General features: G+C 35.8%; 1 protein-coding gene across 29 annotated transcripts in view; it reads left to right on the plus strand.

Annotated features, from left to right (window-relative positions):
- BTRC (beta-transducin repeat containing E3 ubiquitin protein ligase) overlaps positions 1 to 19,714 on the plus strand; it is a 170,371-nt gene that overhangs the window by 54,948 nt on the left and 95,709 nt on the right. For 22 of the 29 annotated variants that reach the window (XM_086377339.1, XM_086377326.1, XM_086377337.1 and 19 more), the window contains one exon: positions 1,989 to 2,096. The exons of the other annotated variants lie outside the window; for them this stretch is intronic. Coding sequence is in view for 15 of the 22 variants with exons in the window: in XM_086377315.1 (XP_086233441.1) it covers positions 1,989 to 2,096 (108 nt within the window). In the remaining 7 variants the exon portion in view is untranslated. The remainder of the gene's footprint in view (positions 1 to 1,988; positions 2,097 to 19,714) is intronic. 29 annotated transcript variants of the gene reach the window in all.

The raw sequence follows: 19,714 nt of genomic DNA on the forward strand, positions 1-19,714 counted from the left end.
CTACTCAAGGGGATCTTCCTGACCCAGGGATCAAACTGAGTCTCTTGCATCTCCTGCATTGGCAGGTGGATTCTTTACCACTAGTGCCACCTGGAAAGCCCCAAAATTCTTAGGAGACAAATAAGTAAATGGTAGATGAAAGCATGCACGTGTATGGTTAGGGTGAAAGGAAGAAGGAAATTACAAGTTCAAAAGTATGGGGGTAAGATGTATATTTGAACAAAATATCAAGGTAATTCATTAGAGTTCCAGGGCCAACTGGAAGGACAGAGAGGGTGAGTTGATGTAGGCAGTGGGGAAAGGTCAGATTAATAGAGTGCTTGAATTTCTAGGGAGCCTTGTGAATTATTGACGAGAGTGACACGATCACAAAGTGAAGACAATTCTGTTTAGTGGCTGTTTGTAAAATGGATTGTAGTTTGAGGAGAAGAAACGTTGAAACAAAAAAATTACGTGATTGTTGTAGTAGTTCAAAGCAGTTTAGCTGTTTTGGTTGTTAAGTTATCCAGTGATGCCTTTAGTAGATACCTGTTTTTGAAGTCTAATGCTTCCACTTTATGACCTAGGGGAGGATAGAGGCAAGAAGAGTTCTGAACTGAAAAGCAGTAGGCCAGGATTCTAGTTCTTACTTCTCTACTTTCTAAATTCTATGATCATGGATAAATGCTTAATTTCTTCTGGGCATCAATCACCTTAACTAAAAAATAAGAAAATAATGATCTGAAAGCTGGAGTCTAAACCAATTTTTGAAGGCCTTTCCAGTATACCATCCTTGTATCAGTTATAGATAGTGAACAGTGAATACCATATTTTGTTTCCTTAATATTTCCCCAACTAAAGTGTTTTAAGAAGAAAAAAGTCCCATGATGATAATAAATAGTTCAAAGCTTATAATTCAAAGTTTAGTATTATGTGCACTGACTGTTGTGCTTTAAAATGTTTTTCTGTTTTTATATGTGCTATGATCAGGTATTTAGTTTTTTAGTATTACTAGACTGTAATAGCACCCAAGTTGATGGACAAAGATTCAACCTGGGATACATTTAGGGAAATCTAAAGATTGTAAAAATTCTTCTAAAAGATATAGTGTTTATAAGGTACAGGAGCAGTACCACTAATACTGTTTAATTAGTAATACTAAAACTCATAAGTTCTACCTTTTGTTTTGTTTTGTTTTGAATATACTGTATGTATATTTACACTTACACGTTACTTGTTTGTTTATTTACAAGGTTTTAGGACCAGCAGCTTTTTGGGGTCCTCTTTTTCTGTCCCTGTCTCTCCTTGCTTTGTTGTTGTTTTCCCTTCTGTTTGGATTGTTTCTTGCCTCCTCCTGCCATCCCCCACATCCCCCTAAATCCATCTGGAAAGATAAAGAGGCAGCTGCTATGGTAACTTATGCATTTTGGTTAATGAATAGCAGACTAACAAGATACATAAAACGTATGCAAATTTTGCGGCATTAGTTGCTGTCAAACTGTAGGGGTATAATACTTTTTCTTTTCCTTCTTCCCACCTTCTTAAAATCCTTTTAAGTTTCCTGTGATATTTTGTTTTCTAATTTACCGTTTCTAGTGTTGAAGTGCTACTATGAATGATTTCTTTTTTCTGCTTAGTCTGCACAATATTTCACTTTTGTGGTGAGTTTATGGGAGATGAGTTGAGGTGCGTAGAGGAAAAGAATTGATTAATTGGAATAAGAAGTAGATTTCCTTTAGTTTCATACACAGAAGAACAGGAATAAATTTTTAAATTAAATATTTTGCTTTTTGACCTATAACTTTTTTTTCTTCCTTTTTTGGGCACTAGTGCTCCTTTTGAGTTTCCATCTGGGGTTAGAACTAGTAAATAGTATTTTCTTGAAGATGTTTCTGTCATAAAGGCAAGCTGCAACTGGAATATTGTATTTAGCCAAGCTTTGAGAATTCCTGTAATCTGTGTCATCCTGTCTCATGCTGTCCCATCTCATAGTTGTCCTCTCTCTGCAGTGCTCTATGCCCAGGTCTCTGTGGCTGGGCTGCTCCAGCCTGGCGGACAGCATGCCTTCGCTGCGATGCCTGTATAACCCAGGGACTGGCGCACTCACAGCTTTCCAGGTACTTTCTCTGTCTCTGTGGGTTATTTGTGGGCATTAGTATGTGTGTGTTAGTTCATTAGTGTGTCTCTCCTTCTTTCCCATCCTTTACTTAAGTTCGCTTTTCTCCTTCGTGTTGCCTGTATTTCACGTCACTCAGTTCTCCTTTAATTTTTAATGTAGATCCACACTGATCCACTCTTGAGACATTTTTGTTATGATTGGTTTGCCAAAATTGACAGAGCACAACTTGATTTGTTGGTTTTCATGTTTAGTAGAAGTATGATAATGAGTTTTAAAGTAATCTCAATAAATAGCATTCAATATGTAATGTTTGCTCTGGACCTACATAAAACCAATTAATATAATCAATCAATCAATTGCAACCAGTTGCCTGGGCACTTTCTTATGTTTTTCTTATGATTACTAAAAACATAAAGTGCTCAATTCAGAGTGTCTCCTTGCTACTATACTATTATTTATGTGTGGGTGTATGTATATGTTTATGTATCTGTATGTGTGTATTTTACATATATAAGAACTGTGTTTATTTATATCCTGATTAAAAGGTCTAGTTTCAAGGTGGAAAGGCCTTCATGACCTTTGAGTATAGTGTTCAGCTTGAGACAGTCCAGCTGGTCTTGCTTGGACCATCAGATCCTAGTTCCCTTTGGCCTTTCTTAGAGGCCACTAGGGCAGTTCCAGGATGTGAGAGAAAACTATAGAAGGAAAGAGGAAAACTTGTAGAGAAATATGTAAGACAGAGCTCGATGCCCATTCTTTACAGATTAGGGTATGATACATGGTGATTTTCTTGGTAGAAGTGTCATTTATCTACCTTAGGTATTTGGAATTTGTATCTAGCATTTGGGCTTCCCTGGTGGCTCAGATGGTAAAGAATCTGCCTGCAGTGCAGGAGATCCTGGTTCGATTCCCGGGTTGACATGATCCCCTGGAGAAGGGAATGGTTACCCACCCCAGTATTTTTGCCTGAAGAATTCCATGGACAGAGGAGCCTAGTGGGATACAGTCCATGGGCTTGCAATGAGTCAGACATAGTTGAGCAATGAACATTTACTTAGTAATATGTAATAAACTAGTGATTTAAATTTGTTTTTAACTTATGTAGCTCATGTTCTATTAATAATTTCAAAGACAAGTTGTAAGTATCAGAATGCTTATGACTGAGTCTTAGTTAAAGGTTGGAGAACTTAAGTATTCTACATTCCTGACCAGTGCTAACAAACAGTTACTTACCTTTAATGATACTATTTTAGTGATGAAGTTACTGGATATTTGTTTGTCCTTTGCAAAATATATTAAACTTCTTTGTCTTATGAGATACAATATGATGCTGTACAGGCTTTAAAATTAGTTAAATCAGGACTCACATACTGTTTGTCACTAGTGGTATGATCTTAAGCAAGTCATTTCATTCTAAATTCATCTATAAATGGAGACTATAGTTAGGGCATGCAGTAAATAGTTGCTGTTTTTATTATCTTCATCATCATTAACATTATTGCTGTTAATGTTAGAAAATATTAATATCCTGAGTATCTATTTCAAATATTTTTTCTTTTTTACTATGTATCATTGATGAACTTTCAGCTCTCAAGAAACTCATATTCTTTTTTTAAACCTTTTTGGAGTTGCAGTGAGTTTCACCAGAGTGCAGTCTGAGAGAACAGTCCCTATAAGACTGCTGTCACATCAGATACCAGTTGTAAGGACACCTCCCCCTCTGCTCCTCTCCTCAGATTTGATAATTCACTAGAAAGGACTCAGTAGAACTCACTGAAAGCTATTATATTCAAGGTTTATTACAAGGAAGAGATACAGGTTAAAATTATCCAAAAAAGGGACATATAGAACAAAAATCTGGAGGGAACCAGATCTTCCACCATCTTGGATCTAGTTAGTTCTAATCAGTTTTGGTCATGTCCTAATATCTGTCATTCTTATAAAGGCTGTGTCCTGCCCCCCTTTCCTTCTTGTTTCACTTTGAACAGGGTCTGGCAGATTAATAGGTTCTATATTATCAGAAACATGCCCGAAGGACTAGGTTTGGAAACTTTCAGCAAATACTGTTTCACCTTGCTATATAACATTACACTGTGAAATGAAATCTTACTTTTTTTTCATGCCTTAACCAAATTCTGTATCATAGCAAAGCCTACTCTGGGTTCAGGTATTGATGAAATTTGCTTTCCCCAGTATTGCTATAAGTATGAATGTTTATTTTTCTTTTCTTATCTTCAGAAAAATCATTAAGTTTTATGTAGTAAAAATGGAAAAAAATGGGGTTATCTGCTGGCATTCTGTTAATTCAGTGGTTTTTTTCCGTCAGGTTCATTATACACAGGTGCTCCAAATTGCTGATTGACTAATTGGCAGATATAGACTTAAGTCTAGTCTTTCCTGTTTTCACTACTAGAACTATAACAATCTCAGTACATTTGCATTTTTCTGGTTTGGGTTTTACCTTATTTGCTTATTTAGATTTTTGTTTATGTAAAAATTACATGCAGTAAAATGTACACATCTTGTGTACTCTTAGATGAATTTGATAACTGTAAACATTTGTGTAACCTCACTTTCAAAATATAGAGCACTTCCACAATCTGAGAAAGTTCCTTTGTACCCCCTTCCAGTTATCACCCATATCCCATATGCAATTACTGTTCTGATTTGCCACCAAAGATCAGTTTTGCCTGTACTTGAGCCTCATATAAATGTAGTCATATAGTATACATTTTTTATATCTGTTCTGTTTTGATCAGCTAATGTTTTTGAGATTTATCCATTTTGTTATGTTTATCTGTAACTTATTCTTTTTTTATTGCTAAATAAATTCCATTGTACTAATATACCACAGTTTTTCCATTCGTCTATTGGTAGACATTTGGATTATTCCCATTTTTGTCTACTATGGCTAAAGCTTTGGTGTACAGTTTGTGCATCTTTTTGTGGACATGGGTGTTTATTTCTCTTGGCTTAATACCTAAGAGTGGAATTGCTTGGGTCGTAGAGTATTTTTAACTTTAAGAGATGCATTTCAAGTAATTCTTCAAAGTGGTTGCCCAGTAGGAATACTTATTTCTACTTATGTTGCCAAACATCTTTGAGGAGGTGACTTAGTAATAGCTTCATGACATTTTTTTCTTTGAAATTATTGCATTCCTTTAGCAAATTTGAAGCAGCTTCAAAATCAAAATTCTTTGACAATATAAAAGGAAGAGCTGTTGCTTAATTTGTTGGATTATCCTCAGTAACTCAGATGGAAATGGCAACATTGATATGGTTTGATTATTGACTTTTCCAATCCACACATTTCAAATTACTACAGAAAAGATGCTCTAAATATTGTTTAAATACAGTAGATTCTTTGAGGACTTGTTTATAGTTTGAACATATTTTCATTTTCATCATTTTGCTTTGTCCTGGAAAGTCTATAGGTAATTAAGAGGATTTCTGTTGATTAACAGTGGGTGTATTTTGTGGAATCATGTTTGTCCTCAGCACCTGGTAGTCTTATAATCTGTACTATTAAATGAGACTGAGCAATAGCAAGTGTTTAAAAATAGCTGAGTAATTCGGATCCTTTATTTTCTTTAGACATTAAAGAAGAAGAGAAATTCTGACAATAATAATTTAGGTAGATTTATATGACCTTAGAATGTTTTTGGTGTTACGTATAGCTAGTAATTTTAAGGAATTTTTGAGCTTGAACCATGTAATATTTTAATATTAATCTAGTGTCCATTATTTGAAATCTAGTGTCCAAAGGTTGAAATTGTTGAGAGTTGACTTCAAGAGAGATAATGTAATGTGTTTTACTGTTTAAGAATACTTAATGATGTCAGGGAACTATATTTAATATCCTATGAGAAGCCATAATGGAAAAGAATATATATATATATATGCATGCGTGCATAACTGAGTCACTTTGATGTATAGCAGAAATTAACACAACATTGTAAATCAATTATTCTTTAGTAAAGTTAAAAAGAAAAATACTTGAAGTCTACTAAATCTTACCATCTATTATGTGAAGTGTTAACATGGAAGAATGCTAGGGAAGTTAAGCATTATTCAGAGTATAGGTATATATACATATGGAAGATTTATTTTACATTTGAGGTTTTAGAGGAATATGGATTATCACACTGAATGTAAATGAGCACACAAATTTTTTTTACAAAACACTACCATAGGAAAATTACCCCATGTCAAAAATGCTCACTTATCAAATCATAACTAATGCCCCCCATTATATACAAATCATCTCAGTAGTGTGCAATTTTTGTTTAATAAAAAGTTCAGTTCCTTTTGAACACTCCCAAAGACATTCTGTGGTATCATCACCCTGATACCAAAACCACACAGAGTATCAAAAAAGAAAATTACAGGCCAGTATCTTTGATGACCATAGACACGAAAATTCTCAACAGAATATTAGGAAGCCAAATCCAACAATGCATAAAACCACAACCAAGTTGGATTCATCCGAGGGTCATAAGGATGGTTCAGCATACACTGATCAATCAGTGGGTACACCACATCAACAAAAGAAAGGATAGAAACCACATGATCATCTCAATAGACACAGAAAAATTTGCCTTTGATAAATCACATCCATTTAGGTAAAAACTCTAATGAAAATTGGTGTAGAGAGAACATGTCTCAACATAATAAAAGCCATTTATGACAAATCGACAGCCAGTATTTGAGTGAATGGTGAAAAGCTGAAAATATCGCTAATTATTAGAGAAATGCAAATCAAACTAAAATGAGGTACCACCTCACATTTAATGGCCACCATTAAAATATTTACAAATGACAAATGCCAAAGAGGGAATGTTCTTACACTGTTGGTGGGATTGTAAATTGGTACAGCCACTATGGAAAACAGTATGAGGGTCCTCAAAAAACCAAAAATAGAATTGTCATGTGATCTAGCCATCCCACCCTTGGGCATATACCCAGACAAAACTATTATTCAAAAAGATACACGTACCCCTTTGTTCATAGCAGCACTGTTTATAATTGCCAAGTGTGGAAATAACCTAAATGTCCATTGACAGATGAATTGTAAGAAGATGTGGTATATAAGAATATATATATATATATTATATACACACACTGGAAGGTTACTCAACCATCACAAAGAATGAAATAATGCCATATACAACAACATGAATGGACCTATAGATTATCATACTAAGCAAAGTAAGTCAGAAAGAGAAAGAGAAATACCATATGATATCACTTATATGTAAAATTAAAATATAATACAAATCAACGTATCTGTGAAGCAAAACATATTCATAGGTATAGAGAACAGGCTTGTGGTTGCCAGGAAGTGTAGGTAGGGGAGGGAAGGAATGGGAGTTTGAGATTAGCAGAGGCAAACTACAGATATGGGTGAATAAATAAGAAGGTTCTACTGTATAGCACAAGTAACTATATTCAGTATCTTGTGACAAATCATAATGAAAAAGAATATGAAAAATAATATATATATGCATAACTGAGTCACTTTGCTGTACAGAAGAAATTAATACAACATTCTAAATCAACTACAATAAGATTTTGTTTTCAGTGCATATGTTGACATATGACCTATGTTTATCCTAGCTATACCCTTTACATAAGGAATTTGCATATAGTGACAAATCAAAAATGTTTTTGTTTGGTGGGGGGGGAACCCTACATTTTTGTCTGCTAATAAAACTAATTGTTTGTAGTAGAATATATAAATTATTTGGTAAATATGTAAACAAAAAAGTATTACTCATATTCCTGCGATAATCATAAATCAACATGCTAGTTCCTTCAGTCTAGAATGACTTATCCATTCATGCATGCATACACACACACACATAGACATGCCCAGACAAATATAATTTTGTTTTAAAATATATTTATTATTACCACTTTATTATAAAATTATAAAAGTAAAAATTTAATAATTATAAAAAATATAGAGAAATAGAAAAAGAAAGGATCTATTTTAAATGTCCTCTCAGATATTACTATTTTACTGATACTGTTACTTTCTGATTTTCAGCTCTGTTCTATGCTTTATTAAATTCTATGTTTGTCACCTGGTCATATCAATTTTTATCCCTCTTTGCTGCTGCTGCTGCTGCTGCTAAGTCGCTTCAGTCGTGTCCGACTCTGTGCGACCCCATAGACAGCAGCCCACCAGGCTCCCCCGTCTCTGGGATTCTCCAGGCAAGAACACTGGAGTGGGCTGCCATTTCCTTCTCCAATGCATGAAAGTGAAAAGTGAAAGTGAAGTCGCTCAATCGTGTCCGACTCCTAGCGACCCCATGGACTGCAGCCCACCAGGCTCCTCCATCCATGGGACTTTTCAGGCAAGAGTACTGGAGTGGGGTACCATTGCCTTCTCCGTTATCCCTCTTTACTCCATATAATTTTTAGCCATTTCAAATTCATAGTTCTCCAGCAGTACTGTGTCATGCTCTGTGTCTTGGCATATCCTTTCTCTACCTGGAGAATGCTACTACTGAAAACACCTATCATCCCTTTCCCCTTGCCTCCCACTTTTATCTAACCTGGCTAATTCCTAAATTCCACAGTTCTGCTTAAGTTGTTTCACCTCTAGAATAAAGGCCCTTACTGATCTTTTTACCCCTCCCCACTCCCTTAACCTAGTCAGAGCATATGTACCAAGGACATGCAATAGATACCTCTGTCATAAACACTGATATGCTATTGTAATTGTTCAGTTTCTTGAGAGTACAACTATGTTTTTGTTCATTTTTACATTTCCAGTGTCAAGCACAGTATCAAGTGCTTGGCACTTGAAATGTAAAAGATTAACTAACATTGATAGGATGGGAAAGAGAAAGCCTTGAATTGCTCAGAGTACCTGTACATACATACACACGAGTTTTCTATATTCAAAAAGAAGTTATGATAATTAAACAGTCATTCCAAAGACTACATATTTACACAGAATAAAGGAAAATTTGTTGAATCTGATTTATGGGCAGGCCTCAGATTTTATACATTTGACTTTTACATGACTCACACTATGATGATCCCTTCTGAATTAGATTTTGTATACTGAATTTGGACTCTTGTTGATGGACAAAAATGCACATTTCAGGCTATTAAATACTGGCACTGCCAGCCAGCTGAGCTCAGTTTCAGTGATGTCAGCATCTTTATCTTCACAGCAGTGTGGGTTTGTACAATTGTTTGGCTATTTTATTGCATTTTACCCTTATTCTATACCAGAATAGACACAGGGAAAATTAAAATGATAGTTAGGGATTAACAATAGTTTACAGAAAGGATAGAAATCATTAGAGATAATACTGAAAGTGACCCTTTAGTCTTGATTAGGAACAAATTAAAGTGTATGTGCAAACTGTTGGATATTTATTATACTATATATTATTGAAGCTCATTTATTTAAAAGAAAGTACAATTATGAATTTTAAAACATTTTAGCTGACCTTGAAATTCATTGTTCACCTTCTGCCCTTTCAATTTATATATATATATATATAACTCAGAAAAGTTATAGATGACCTGAATTTGGTGTATTTTACTTTATGCTAGAAAGTCTATCTTGGGAAGAATGACACCATTAGGACTGATTTGTCTTTCAAGATGCTTACTTGATTGTTTTTAATATTCTGTTTCAAGTTTGTTTTAATATTCTGTTTCAAGAATAATGGATTCTTCCATTGCTAAGTATTTTGACATGTTTGTGATGCAGGTAATGTTCATTTACAGGCTAATGCACAGCATTGTCTAGTATTTGCATGTGTGCATGCTCAGTTACTCAGTCGTGTCCGACTCTTTGAGACCCCCATGGACTGTAGCCTGTCAGGCTCCTCTGTCTGTGGAATTATCCAGGCAAGAATACTGGAGTGGGTTGCCATTTCCTACTCCAGGGATCTAATCCAGATCATCTGATTGTGAGATGATCAGATTTCCTTAAAAAAATTTTTTTTTCCTGATGCATCTGAAAAATTAAACTTTTCATTCCACCAAAAGGGCTTATTGCTTTTATGTTGAATAATGTTGGATTTTACCTAATTGCCCTGACTTCAACATGACCCCATGGCACAAGGGAGAATATAGGTACCCAAGGAGGCCTGGGGTCACCCCAATATAAGTAACACAGACTGGAAAAATCAAGTTGATGAAAACTTTTTTTTGTTTTAATTTCATAGAGTTTTGTTTTTCAAATGTAAGTATACAAAGAATTGTCCAAGGATAAACATTAAAATGCTTTATATGTAGTCTCTGGGCACATGGATTTAAAGCAAATGGGATTTGTGGAGTTTTCTGTACCTTCAAATATTTCTATTGAAAGTGAAGTTGTTCAGTTGTGTCCGACTCTTTGCGACCCCATGAACTATAGCCTACCAGTCTCCTCTGTCCTTTAGCCAAAAAAAAAAGTGATAACTTTTTTTTAAGTTGAACCTTAATTCACTCATTGTAAGTAGTATATGTCACATAAATCTGTACCAAAGTGAAAGATATATGTAGAATACCCTACTAAGAAATATTTTTCTTTCCAGCCTTCTAACAGTGTTTGAGGTAGATATTTACATTTGCCTTTTCCTAAAGTGGAAACTAGGGTGTATCAAGGTTAGTGACCTCAGTTCAGTCACTCAGTCGTGTCCGACTCTTTGCAGCCCCATGAATTGCAGCACACCAGGTCTCCCTGTCCATCACCAACTCCCGGAGTTCACCCAGACTCATGTCCATCGAGTCAGTGGTGCCATCCAGCCATCTCATCCTCTGTCGTCCCTTTCTCCTCCTGCCCGCAGTCCCTCCCAACATCAGAGTCTTTTCCAATGAGTCAACTCTTCGCATGTTAGTGACCTAGTTCACCTGAATATTAGGTTTGTTTTTTGCTTTTTATTTTTAATTTTTAAAAATTAATTTATTTTAATTGGAGTCTAATTACTTCACAATATTGTGGTGGTTTTTGCCATACGTTGACATGAATCAGCCATGGGTGTACACATGTCCCCCCATCCTGAACCCCAGTACGACTTCCCTCCCCACCCCATCCCTCTGGGTTGTCCCAGAGTACCAGCTTTGAGTGCCCTGCTTCATGCATCAAACTTGCACTGGTCATCTGTTGTATATATGGTAATATATATGTTTCAATGCTGTTCTTTCAAATCATCCCACCCTTACCTTTTCCTGCGTGGTCCAAAAGTCTGTTCTTTACATCTGTGTCTCTTTTGCTGTCTTACATATAGGGTCATTGTTACTGTCTTTCTAAATTCCATATATATGCGTTAATATACTGTATTGGTGTTTTTCTTTCTGACTTAATTCACTCTGTATAATAGTCTCCTGTTTTATGGTGTTGTAAACAGTGCTGCAGTGAACATTGGGGTACATGTGTCTCTTTCAGTTCTGTTTCTTTGGTCTGTGTGCCCAGCAGTGGGATTGCAAGGTCATATGGCAGTTCTATTTCCAGTTTTTTGAGGAATCTCCATACTGTTCTCCATAGTAGCTGTACTAGTTTGCATTTCTGCCAACAGTAATAAGAGGGTTCCCTTTTCTCCACACCCTCTCTAGCATTTATTGTTTGTAGACTTTTTGATGGCAGCCATTCTGACTGGTGTGAGATGGTACCTCATCGTGGTTTTGATTTGCATTTCTCTGATAATGAGTGATGCTGAGCATCTTTTCATGTATTTGTTAGCCATAGGTATGTCTTCTTTGGAGAAATGTCCATTTAGTTCTTTGGCCCACTTTTTGATTGGGTCATTTATTTTTCTGGTATTGAGCTGCATGAGCTGCTTGTATATGTTGGAGATTAATTCTTTGTCAGTTGTTTCATTTGATTATTTTCTCCTGTTCTGAAGGCTGCCTTTTCACCTTGCTTATAGTTTCCTTCATTGTGAAAAAGCTTTTAAGTTTAATTAGGTCCTATGTGTTTATTTTTGTTTTTATTTCCATTACTCTGGGAGGTGGGTCATAGAGAATCTTGCTGTGATTTATGTCAGGGAGTGTTCTGCCTATGTTTTCTTCTAAGAGTTTTATAGTTTTTGGTCTTACATTTAGCTCTTTAATCCATTTTGAGTTTATTTTTGTGTCTGGTGTTAGAAAGTGTTCATTTCATTCTTTTAGTTGGTAGTTGACCATTTTCCTAGCACCACTTGTTAAAGAGATTGTCTTTTCTCCATTGTATATTTTTGCCTCCTTTGTCAAAGATAAGGTGTCCGTAAGTGCATGAATTTTATCTCTGGGCTCTCTATTTTGTTCCATTGATCTATATTTCTGTGTTTGTGCCAGTACCATACTGTCTGGATGACTGTTGCTTTGTAGTATAGTCTGAAGTCAGAAAGGTTGATTCCTCCAGTTCCATTCTTCTTTCTCAAGATTGCTTTGGCTATTTGAGGTTTTTTGTGTTTCCATACAAATTGTGAAATTATTTGTTCTAGTTCTCTGAAAATTACTGTTGGTAGCTTGATAGAGATTGTGTTGAATTTATAGATGGTTTTGGGTAGTATACTCGTTTTCACTATATTGATTCTTCCAATCCATAAACATGGTATATTTCTCCATCTATTTGTGTCATCTTTGATTTCTTTCATCAGTGTTCTATAGTTTTCTATATGTAGGTCTTTTGTTTCTTTAAGTAAATTTACTCCTAAGTGTTTTATTCTTTTTGTTGCAAAGGTGAATGGTTCAATTTCTCTTTCTGTTTTTTTCATTGTTAGTGTATAGGAATGCAAGGGATTTCTGTGTATTAATTTTATATCCTGCAACTTTACTATATTCATTGATTAGCTCTACTGATTTTCTGGTGGTGTCTTTAGGGTTTTCTGTGTAGAGGATCATGTCATCAAATTGATGAAAACTTCTACGGGTGATGGGAGCCTTTATGGAGGTACTGTCCTTACCAGAGAAATTCTTCCTGTGGGCAGTTAAGGTTCACCTGTATCCTCTGGAGAGGTACATATTACTTTCTTTATATTCCAAGATTACTTTCTTGTTCCTGCAATCTTTGTGCTGAGTAGAGGCCAAAGTACCATAGGAGTTCTTTATATGTTATTTAGGAATCATTGTTGGTGGTTTTGTGACTGCACAGCCATTTGTACCTTCTTTTACCATTGTGCTTTTTTTATGTGGTAGTGTTTTATTGTCTTGCTGTCCTTCCCTGTGTTAATTTCTAGGTTTGCTATTTTGTGTAGACTGTCAGGATATGGAATCTTGGTAGATAGGCATCATTTAAGAAACTCTTTTCTTTGTCATTTTGTGTTGGCCTCATTGGGGGAAAAAAAGACCAATCTCTTGACTATTTAGCTGCTCAGGCCTCTAAGAATTGCAGTGCTTTCTTCATGGGCGGTGACACCCATGAGTTCTGTTTTTCCTAAGAATGATGTTCAGTAGCTGTGAGCTTTTCTATATTCTCTGGCCCAGTCCTCTGGAAACCAAGTCTATATTTTGAAATAGTTATTTGGGCCTAGGATGTTGTAGATCATCAAGAAATGGGATTTTGCATTGTACCTTCCCCAGCTAGGTTATCTGTCACTTGCCTTTGAACATTCTCAGGTGTACCATTCAAATTCTCAAGACCTTTCTTGCAAATCTAGTATGTGTGGCTTGGTATGAATTAAATTGGAATTCTGTATGCAGTAAAATTGGCATAAAAAAGAGTAAATTTATTTTTATATGTGATCCTTTAGCAAAAAGTTCATGTTTTAGCCTGATTTGGTCTAATTTTTGTGGATGTTGGAAATCATAAACAGAAGGAGTAGAGGGATAACTACTCTTCTCATGTTTCATATACACAAATATACATTTCAGTATTTTAAACTAGTTTATACAAAGCTTTTGCATATGAACATGAGAAATTTTATATTGGAAAGAAAGCACATGATTAGTTTTACTAAAATATAGTTGCTATTGTTTACTCCAGTTTCTGTCCTTTGCATGAGCTGTGTTTAGGGAGCCTGTTTCTTTACTGGTAATAAAACACAAGGGAAATTTCTGGTATAAATTAGTATATTTCCTCTAGACTTTTACATTGTCAGGTCATTAATTTTTTTAAGCATTTTAGTTGCAGAATAGTGTAGTCCTTTGGGGAGAATTGGTAAAATGAGGATAAAATGGGTACAGGATTCCAACAGCTTGAAAATAACACAGTATTTGACCAATATCTCTTTTGTATTCCCCATTCTGGTTCTATTCCAGGAGTCTTGGAAATGTGCCTATGGACTATTTACAGTGAGATTATAAAACTGAATCATGATTTTGGTGAATAGAAGCCAGAGCATGTGGCTCCAGCACCCCAGCTGGCAGTAAGCTCTCCCTAGGTTTATGAATGTAGTTAGATGGCCCCCAACTGTTTACAAGACAGCAGAGGTGAGATCTTTGATTGACAAGTCAGAAATGCATTAGATCATTCTCTCTGCCAGTCTCTGGTTCATGCTGTTAAAAATGTCAGCCTCCAAGTTTGAATGGCAGCCTGAGGGCCTTAGAAGCTTTTTGTTTTCTGAGATGGAAACACAAATTGGATGTGTGCCTGAGCGCTTCATCCTGGGCTGTAATTTCATCTTTTAGCTAAGAACCACAAGGTACATGAGCAAAGCACCCTGTAAACAATAATACTGTGGAAAAAAAAATAAACAAGGTCGTGTTTCTGGTACGTTGATCCGATGGTGTCCTGACCTCTATCACGTTGAACATCTCCACTCTGATTGCTGTTCCCTTTGGCATTACAATGAGAGAAAGAGAGACTGACATAGGAGGAAAAGATTTAAAGTTGCAGTGTCGTTGCACATTCCTTGTATTGGCTATGAAATATTGAACTGTCAGAATGTGACACTTGGTTTTTTAAGCAACCTTTCTTGTTTGAGGTGTTTGCAGTTCATTCCTTTATCCCCCATTTGTCTGTTTTCATTGATAGGGTTGGAAGTAGTTGCCTTAAATGCATGAAAAGGGACAATGTTAAAGAGAAGTGGTGCTGATGGAGCCAACAAATAAACTTAACACTAGAACATAAATGCAGGCTGTGAGGTGTGGACAAAGGAGACTAGAGTTGGGTTAGTTAACTAATTTGGAGGTTTATGGAATGTACTAAGTTCTAAGGAGGAATCAGCTTAGGTCCTGGTTCTGTTTTTGTGGAGGCAGGAAGTTTGGAAGGTAGTAGTGTAAAGATAAGAAATGGAGTGACATAGCTTGTTAGGCTGATAGCCCACTGTATGGCAGTACTGCTGGTCAAATAAAAATTAACCCAGCTATGTTATTTATTGCTCTGTTTATCCGAAGTTTTTGTTCATTAATGGAAGCCTTAAACTTTTGGGAAGAAGAAAATACTTTTCTTTTTTTTTAAGTGCAGAATTCATGAATGGATAATATGGAAGAGCCCATTACATTTGTATTAGAATAAGTTAGTGGCACATGAAAAGAAAATTTTCGTTGAAAAAGCCAAACCATAGATTTCTTGGAAAATATTTTCTATTAATAGAAAGTTTCCTATTGCTATTTAAGTTGCAGTATATCTTAAAATAACATTTTACAGAAACAAGTTTTTTTTTCATTCTACAAAAGCAGCTCTTTTGACAGATACATGATGTGATTTTATCTTAATTTGTTTTGGGGACATAGACCTTACAGGTAAGGTTTTAAGTGAGAATGACCTTTTGAAATTCTTGTGGAATATGAAAAAGTAGGAGTTTGTGTGGAAAGTACTTGAATTAATTCATTGATGCTTTTAAAGCACAGCCATTTAGCTTAGTCCTCTCCCTATGCAGATGTGAAAGGCAGGAGCTATTCTCTATCATGAATACATAGTGAAATGCTCTGGAAAAATGGTGGCAATCATTCCTGACATTTCTTAATTCCCTGCTTTGAGGTCATGCTTAAAAGAGAGGAGATAATATTTGTAAAATAATGTCCTGCTCCCTTGTACCCAAAATTATGTCTTCACAAGGTACAGGGCAGAGAGAGCAAGACAAAAGGGAGGGATATTGAGAATTACTTACTGTTGTTTTAAGTATTGTTCTGTATTTTTAAAGCATAAATATTGATGTAGATTTTCATTTAAGCTATGAGAACCCAATATCTTGACTCAATGGAGGATTTTTTAAAAAATCAGTCTTCTAGAAATTGATTTCTCATTGGCTGATTTCCTGAGGATAAGTAAAAACAAACCATTCTTTCCAGTCTTGAAAGAGCAAGAGAAGTGCAAGTGCTTAGCTAAGAAATAAGACTAGAAATATGTACATTATGGCACCTCCTAAATCTTAGCAGAGAGAAAGTACAACAAATTTCTTCTTCCTTCCATGTATTATTATGCAGCAGTCACTATCAAAATGCCTCACAGCCCATGGGCTTTTGTATAGCCATTCCTCCTTAATGATTATCTTTATTACTTAAAGTCCAGGTTTCCCTTATGAGCAAAAATCAGTATATTCATAGAACCATGGAATTTCACTGTTGAAAGTGAGGTCAGGAAACCATCCAGTCACATACAGGACTCCTTTATGAAGTTTTTTTGGCAAAGGGTCATCTAATCTCTGCTTGATCACTGCCATTATTGGCAAGCTGAATTTCTTGAGTCATCTTGCTTTCTTCTTCACTGTTGGTTCTGTTAGAAAATTTTCTCTCAAGGAGTCAAACTTCTTGTTCACCTGCTGATTCTAATTTTACCTTTTGTATAATATAAAGTAATTGTTTTCTTTTTCATGTATTTCTGTGTTTTCTTTTTCATGTATTTCTGTGTTTTTTTTTTCATGTATTTCTGTGTTTTTTCCTTCATGTATTTCTGTGTTTGAGGATAGCTATCATGTTGCTTATGTTTGCTGTTCTCAGAGTGAATATTCCCAGTTCTGATAGCATTTCTTTGGAAAATGCTAATAATCATTCCTGCCATTTTCATAACCCTGTATTTTGATGGGGAGGGTGTTAATCATTCTGATTGTCCCTCCTTGTGAATGCATTCCACCTTGACAGTGTCCTCGTAACAGTGTGGCATGCATAACTAGAGACAGCACTGCAAAAATAAGTAATAGTGTAGTATACAGTTTGAACATAATTTGGATTATGTAATTTAATTACTGCAGCCTAAAATTGAATATACTTCTTTGGTGTAGATAATGGAAAAATCTCTAGGAACTTAGCCTGAGTGTGTTTCCTCACCTTTTCTTTGAAGTCAGAAAAGCATATGTAAGCTCTTTGACAAATGACATAATGTAGTGGCATATCTGAGTGATACAGGTATTTTAAACCTAGCTCCAGTTCCTGAAGATGGTGAACATCTGCTTAGAGGTATTGTAGAGCTCCACAATGCACTAATTGAATTACTTTTTTCTGGAGTTGCCGACTGCACTAATTGAATTAGAATCCGTGTGTGTGTGTGTGTGTGTGTGTGTGTGTGTGTGTGTGTGTGTGTAGCCAAGATAATTCCAACCTTAACGGAAGAGACTGTGAGATATGACTGATGGTGTGTACTGTGCTGCTATCTAATGGCAATACATGGAACTACTACATGGTCTCCAGGGAAGACAGAATGCAGTCATCTGATCTAGCGTGACCTTAGTCTAACCCCATCCAGTTTAGTTCAGAAGGTCCCAGGATGTATTTTTGTAGTTCTTAATCTAAGAAGAAAGGATGTGATTAATTAACCTATTAAGAATTAAGATATATTTGTTAGGCATAAAGTTTGTTTGTTTGTTTGTTTTACAAAATATTATCTCAAATATTCAATTGAATTAAAAGCTAATATAATTGGTGAAACAAATCCAAACGTCCTGAGTCAGTGGGTCATGTTCTTTCTCAGTTTGCCTTTCATGTGACATAAATGTAAAAAAGAATTACCTTTTAAAAATGTCTTAGCATAACAGAGGAGCTTCCCCGGTGGTACAGTGCACAGTAGTAAAGAATCCACCTGCCAATACTAGAGACACAAGAGATGCAGGTTTGATCCCTGGGTCAAGAAGATCCCTGGAGAAGAAAATGGCAATCTGCTCTAGTATTCTTGCCTGGAAAATTCCACAGACAGAGGAGCCTGGAGGGCTGTAGCCCATGGGGTCGCAAAGAGTTGGACACAACTGAACAACTGAGCACACACAAAGCATTATAGAAAGTAATGAATAGGGCTTGTGTTCTTAAATAAAACTTCTTTACAGTTGTCAGAATACTGAGGTCAGTCAATTTAAGGGTGTTATCAAATTTTACTATATATAATTATGCTTACATAAAATTTTAAAATTATTATAGGAAATATTTTAATTGTAGTTTCAGAGTAAGTTCTTCAAATTTGTGCTGCTCTAGTTAGTTGTTTAAATTTTAACTTTATTATAAATTTGGGCAAGTTTGAAATTCTCAGAAGTGAAATAGGCAATTCTCTTCCTTTTTAAAAACAAAGAACTCATTAATCACAATTTAATTTTTGTAAAACATCATGAAAATATAATTCTTCACAACTATATAAAGCAAATACACGGGGGAGACCTCTGCAAGAATGAACTGTATTTTGATTCAGTGTAACTTGAGGCATCAGTCAGTTCAGTCGCTCAGTTGTGTCCAACTCTTTGCGACCCCATGGACTGCAGCACGCCAGGCTTCCCTGTCCATCACCAACTCCTGGAGCTTGCTCAGATTCATGTCCATTGAGTTGGTGATGCCATCCAACCATCTCATCTTCTGTCGTTCCCTTCTCCTCCTGCCTTCAATCTTTCTCAGCATCAGAATCTTTTTCAGTGAGACAGTTCTTCGCATCACGTGGCCAAAGTATTGGAGTTTCAGTGTCCAGTGAATATTCAGGACTGATTTCTGTTAGGCATTCTAACTTATACAATTTTGCCTCACACAGAAATACATGTTTGATCACTTGATTTGTAGAGTGTGTATGTGTACCTGTAATGCCACTTCAACAGTGGAAGAGTGCTATTGGATACGTTTCCTATATAAAAGTTTCAATCTCTTATATATGGTCTTCATTATTAAAACAAAAAGTAAGTTTTACTGTTCCAATATTTTGTAGGCTAGCTTGGTTTTATTGTAAGATTGAGCTAAGATTGAAGTAGCTCTAAGATTGAGCTACTTAGGTTTCTGAGCTATACAAATAGCATTAATTAAAATGACTACAATACATGATAGACACTCTATATCTGCTTTTAAGGGCATTTTACTGAGTTAGAAAATATATTTTGACATCATGTAGATCTAAATCTTTACAAATAACATTGCCACTCACAACTAGCTTTAATTCAGTTTAATTCATGTATTGAATACCTTCTGTGTGCTGGGTACTGTGCAAATTGCTGGGCATAAATTAAGATTCAGACCCTGTCCTCAAGGAGCTTATAGTTATTTACTAGACATTCATTGAGAGCTTATGTACCAGGCACTATGCGTATAATTTGTGGGGACTACTGCTGCTTCCCAGGTGGCACTGGTGGTAAAGAACCCACCTCCCAATGCAGGAGACGTACGAGACTGGATTTGATCTCTGAGTCAGGAAGATCCCGTAGAGGAGTGCATGGCATCCCACTCCAGAATTCTTGCCTAGAGAATCCCATGGACAGAGGAACTTGACTATAGTCCATAGGATTGCAAAGAGTCAGACACAATCGAAGCGACTTAATGGCATGCACTGCTATGAATAATCATTTG

This window comes from Bos grunniens, chromosome 26 (genome assembly GCF_055505025.1).
Source record: "Bos grunniens cultivar Pamir isolate PY7600 chromosome 26, Bosgru_T2T1.0, whole genome shotgun sequence".
Taxonomy (NCBI): Eukaryota; Metazoa; Chordata; class Mammalia; order Artiodactyla; family Bovidae; genus Bos; species Bos grunniens.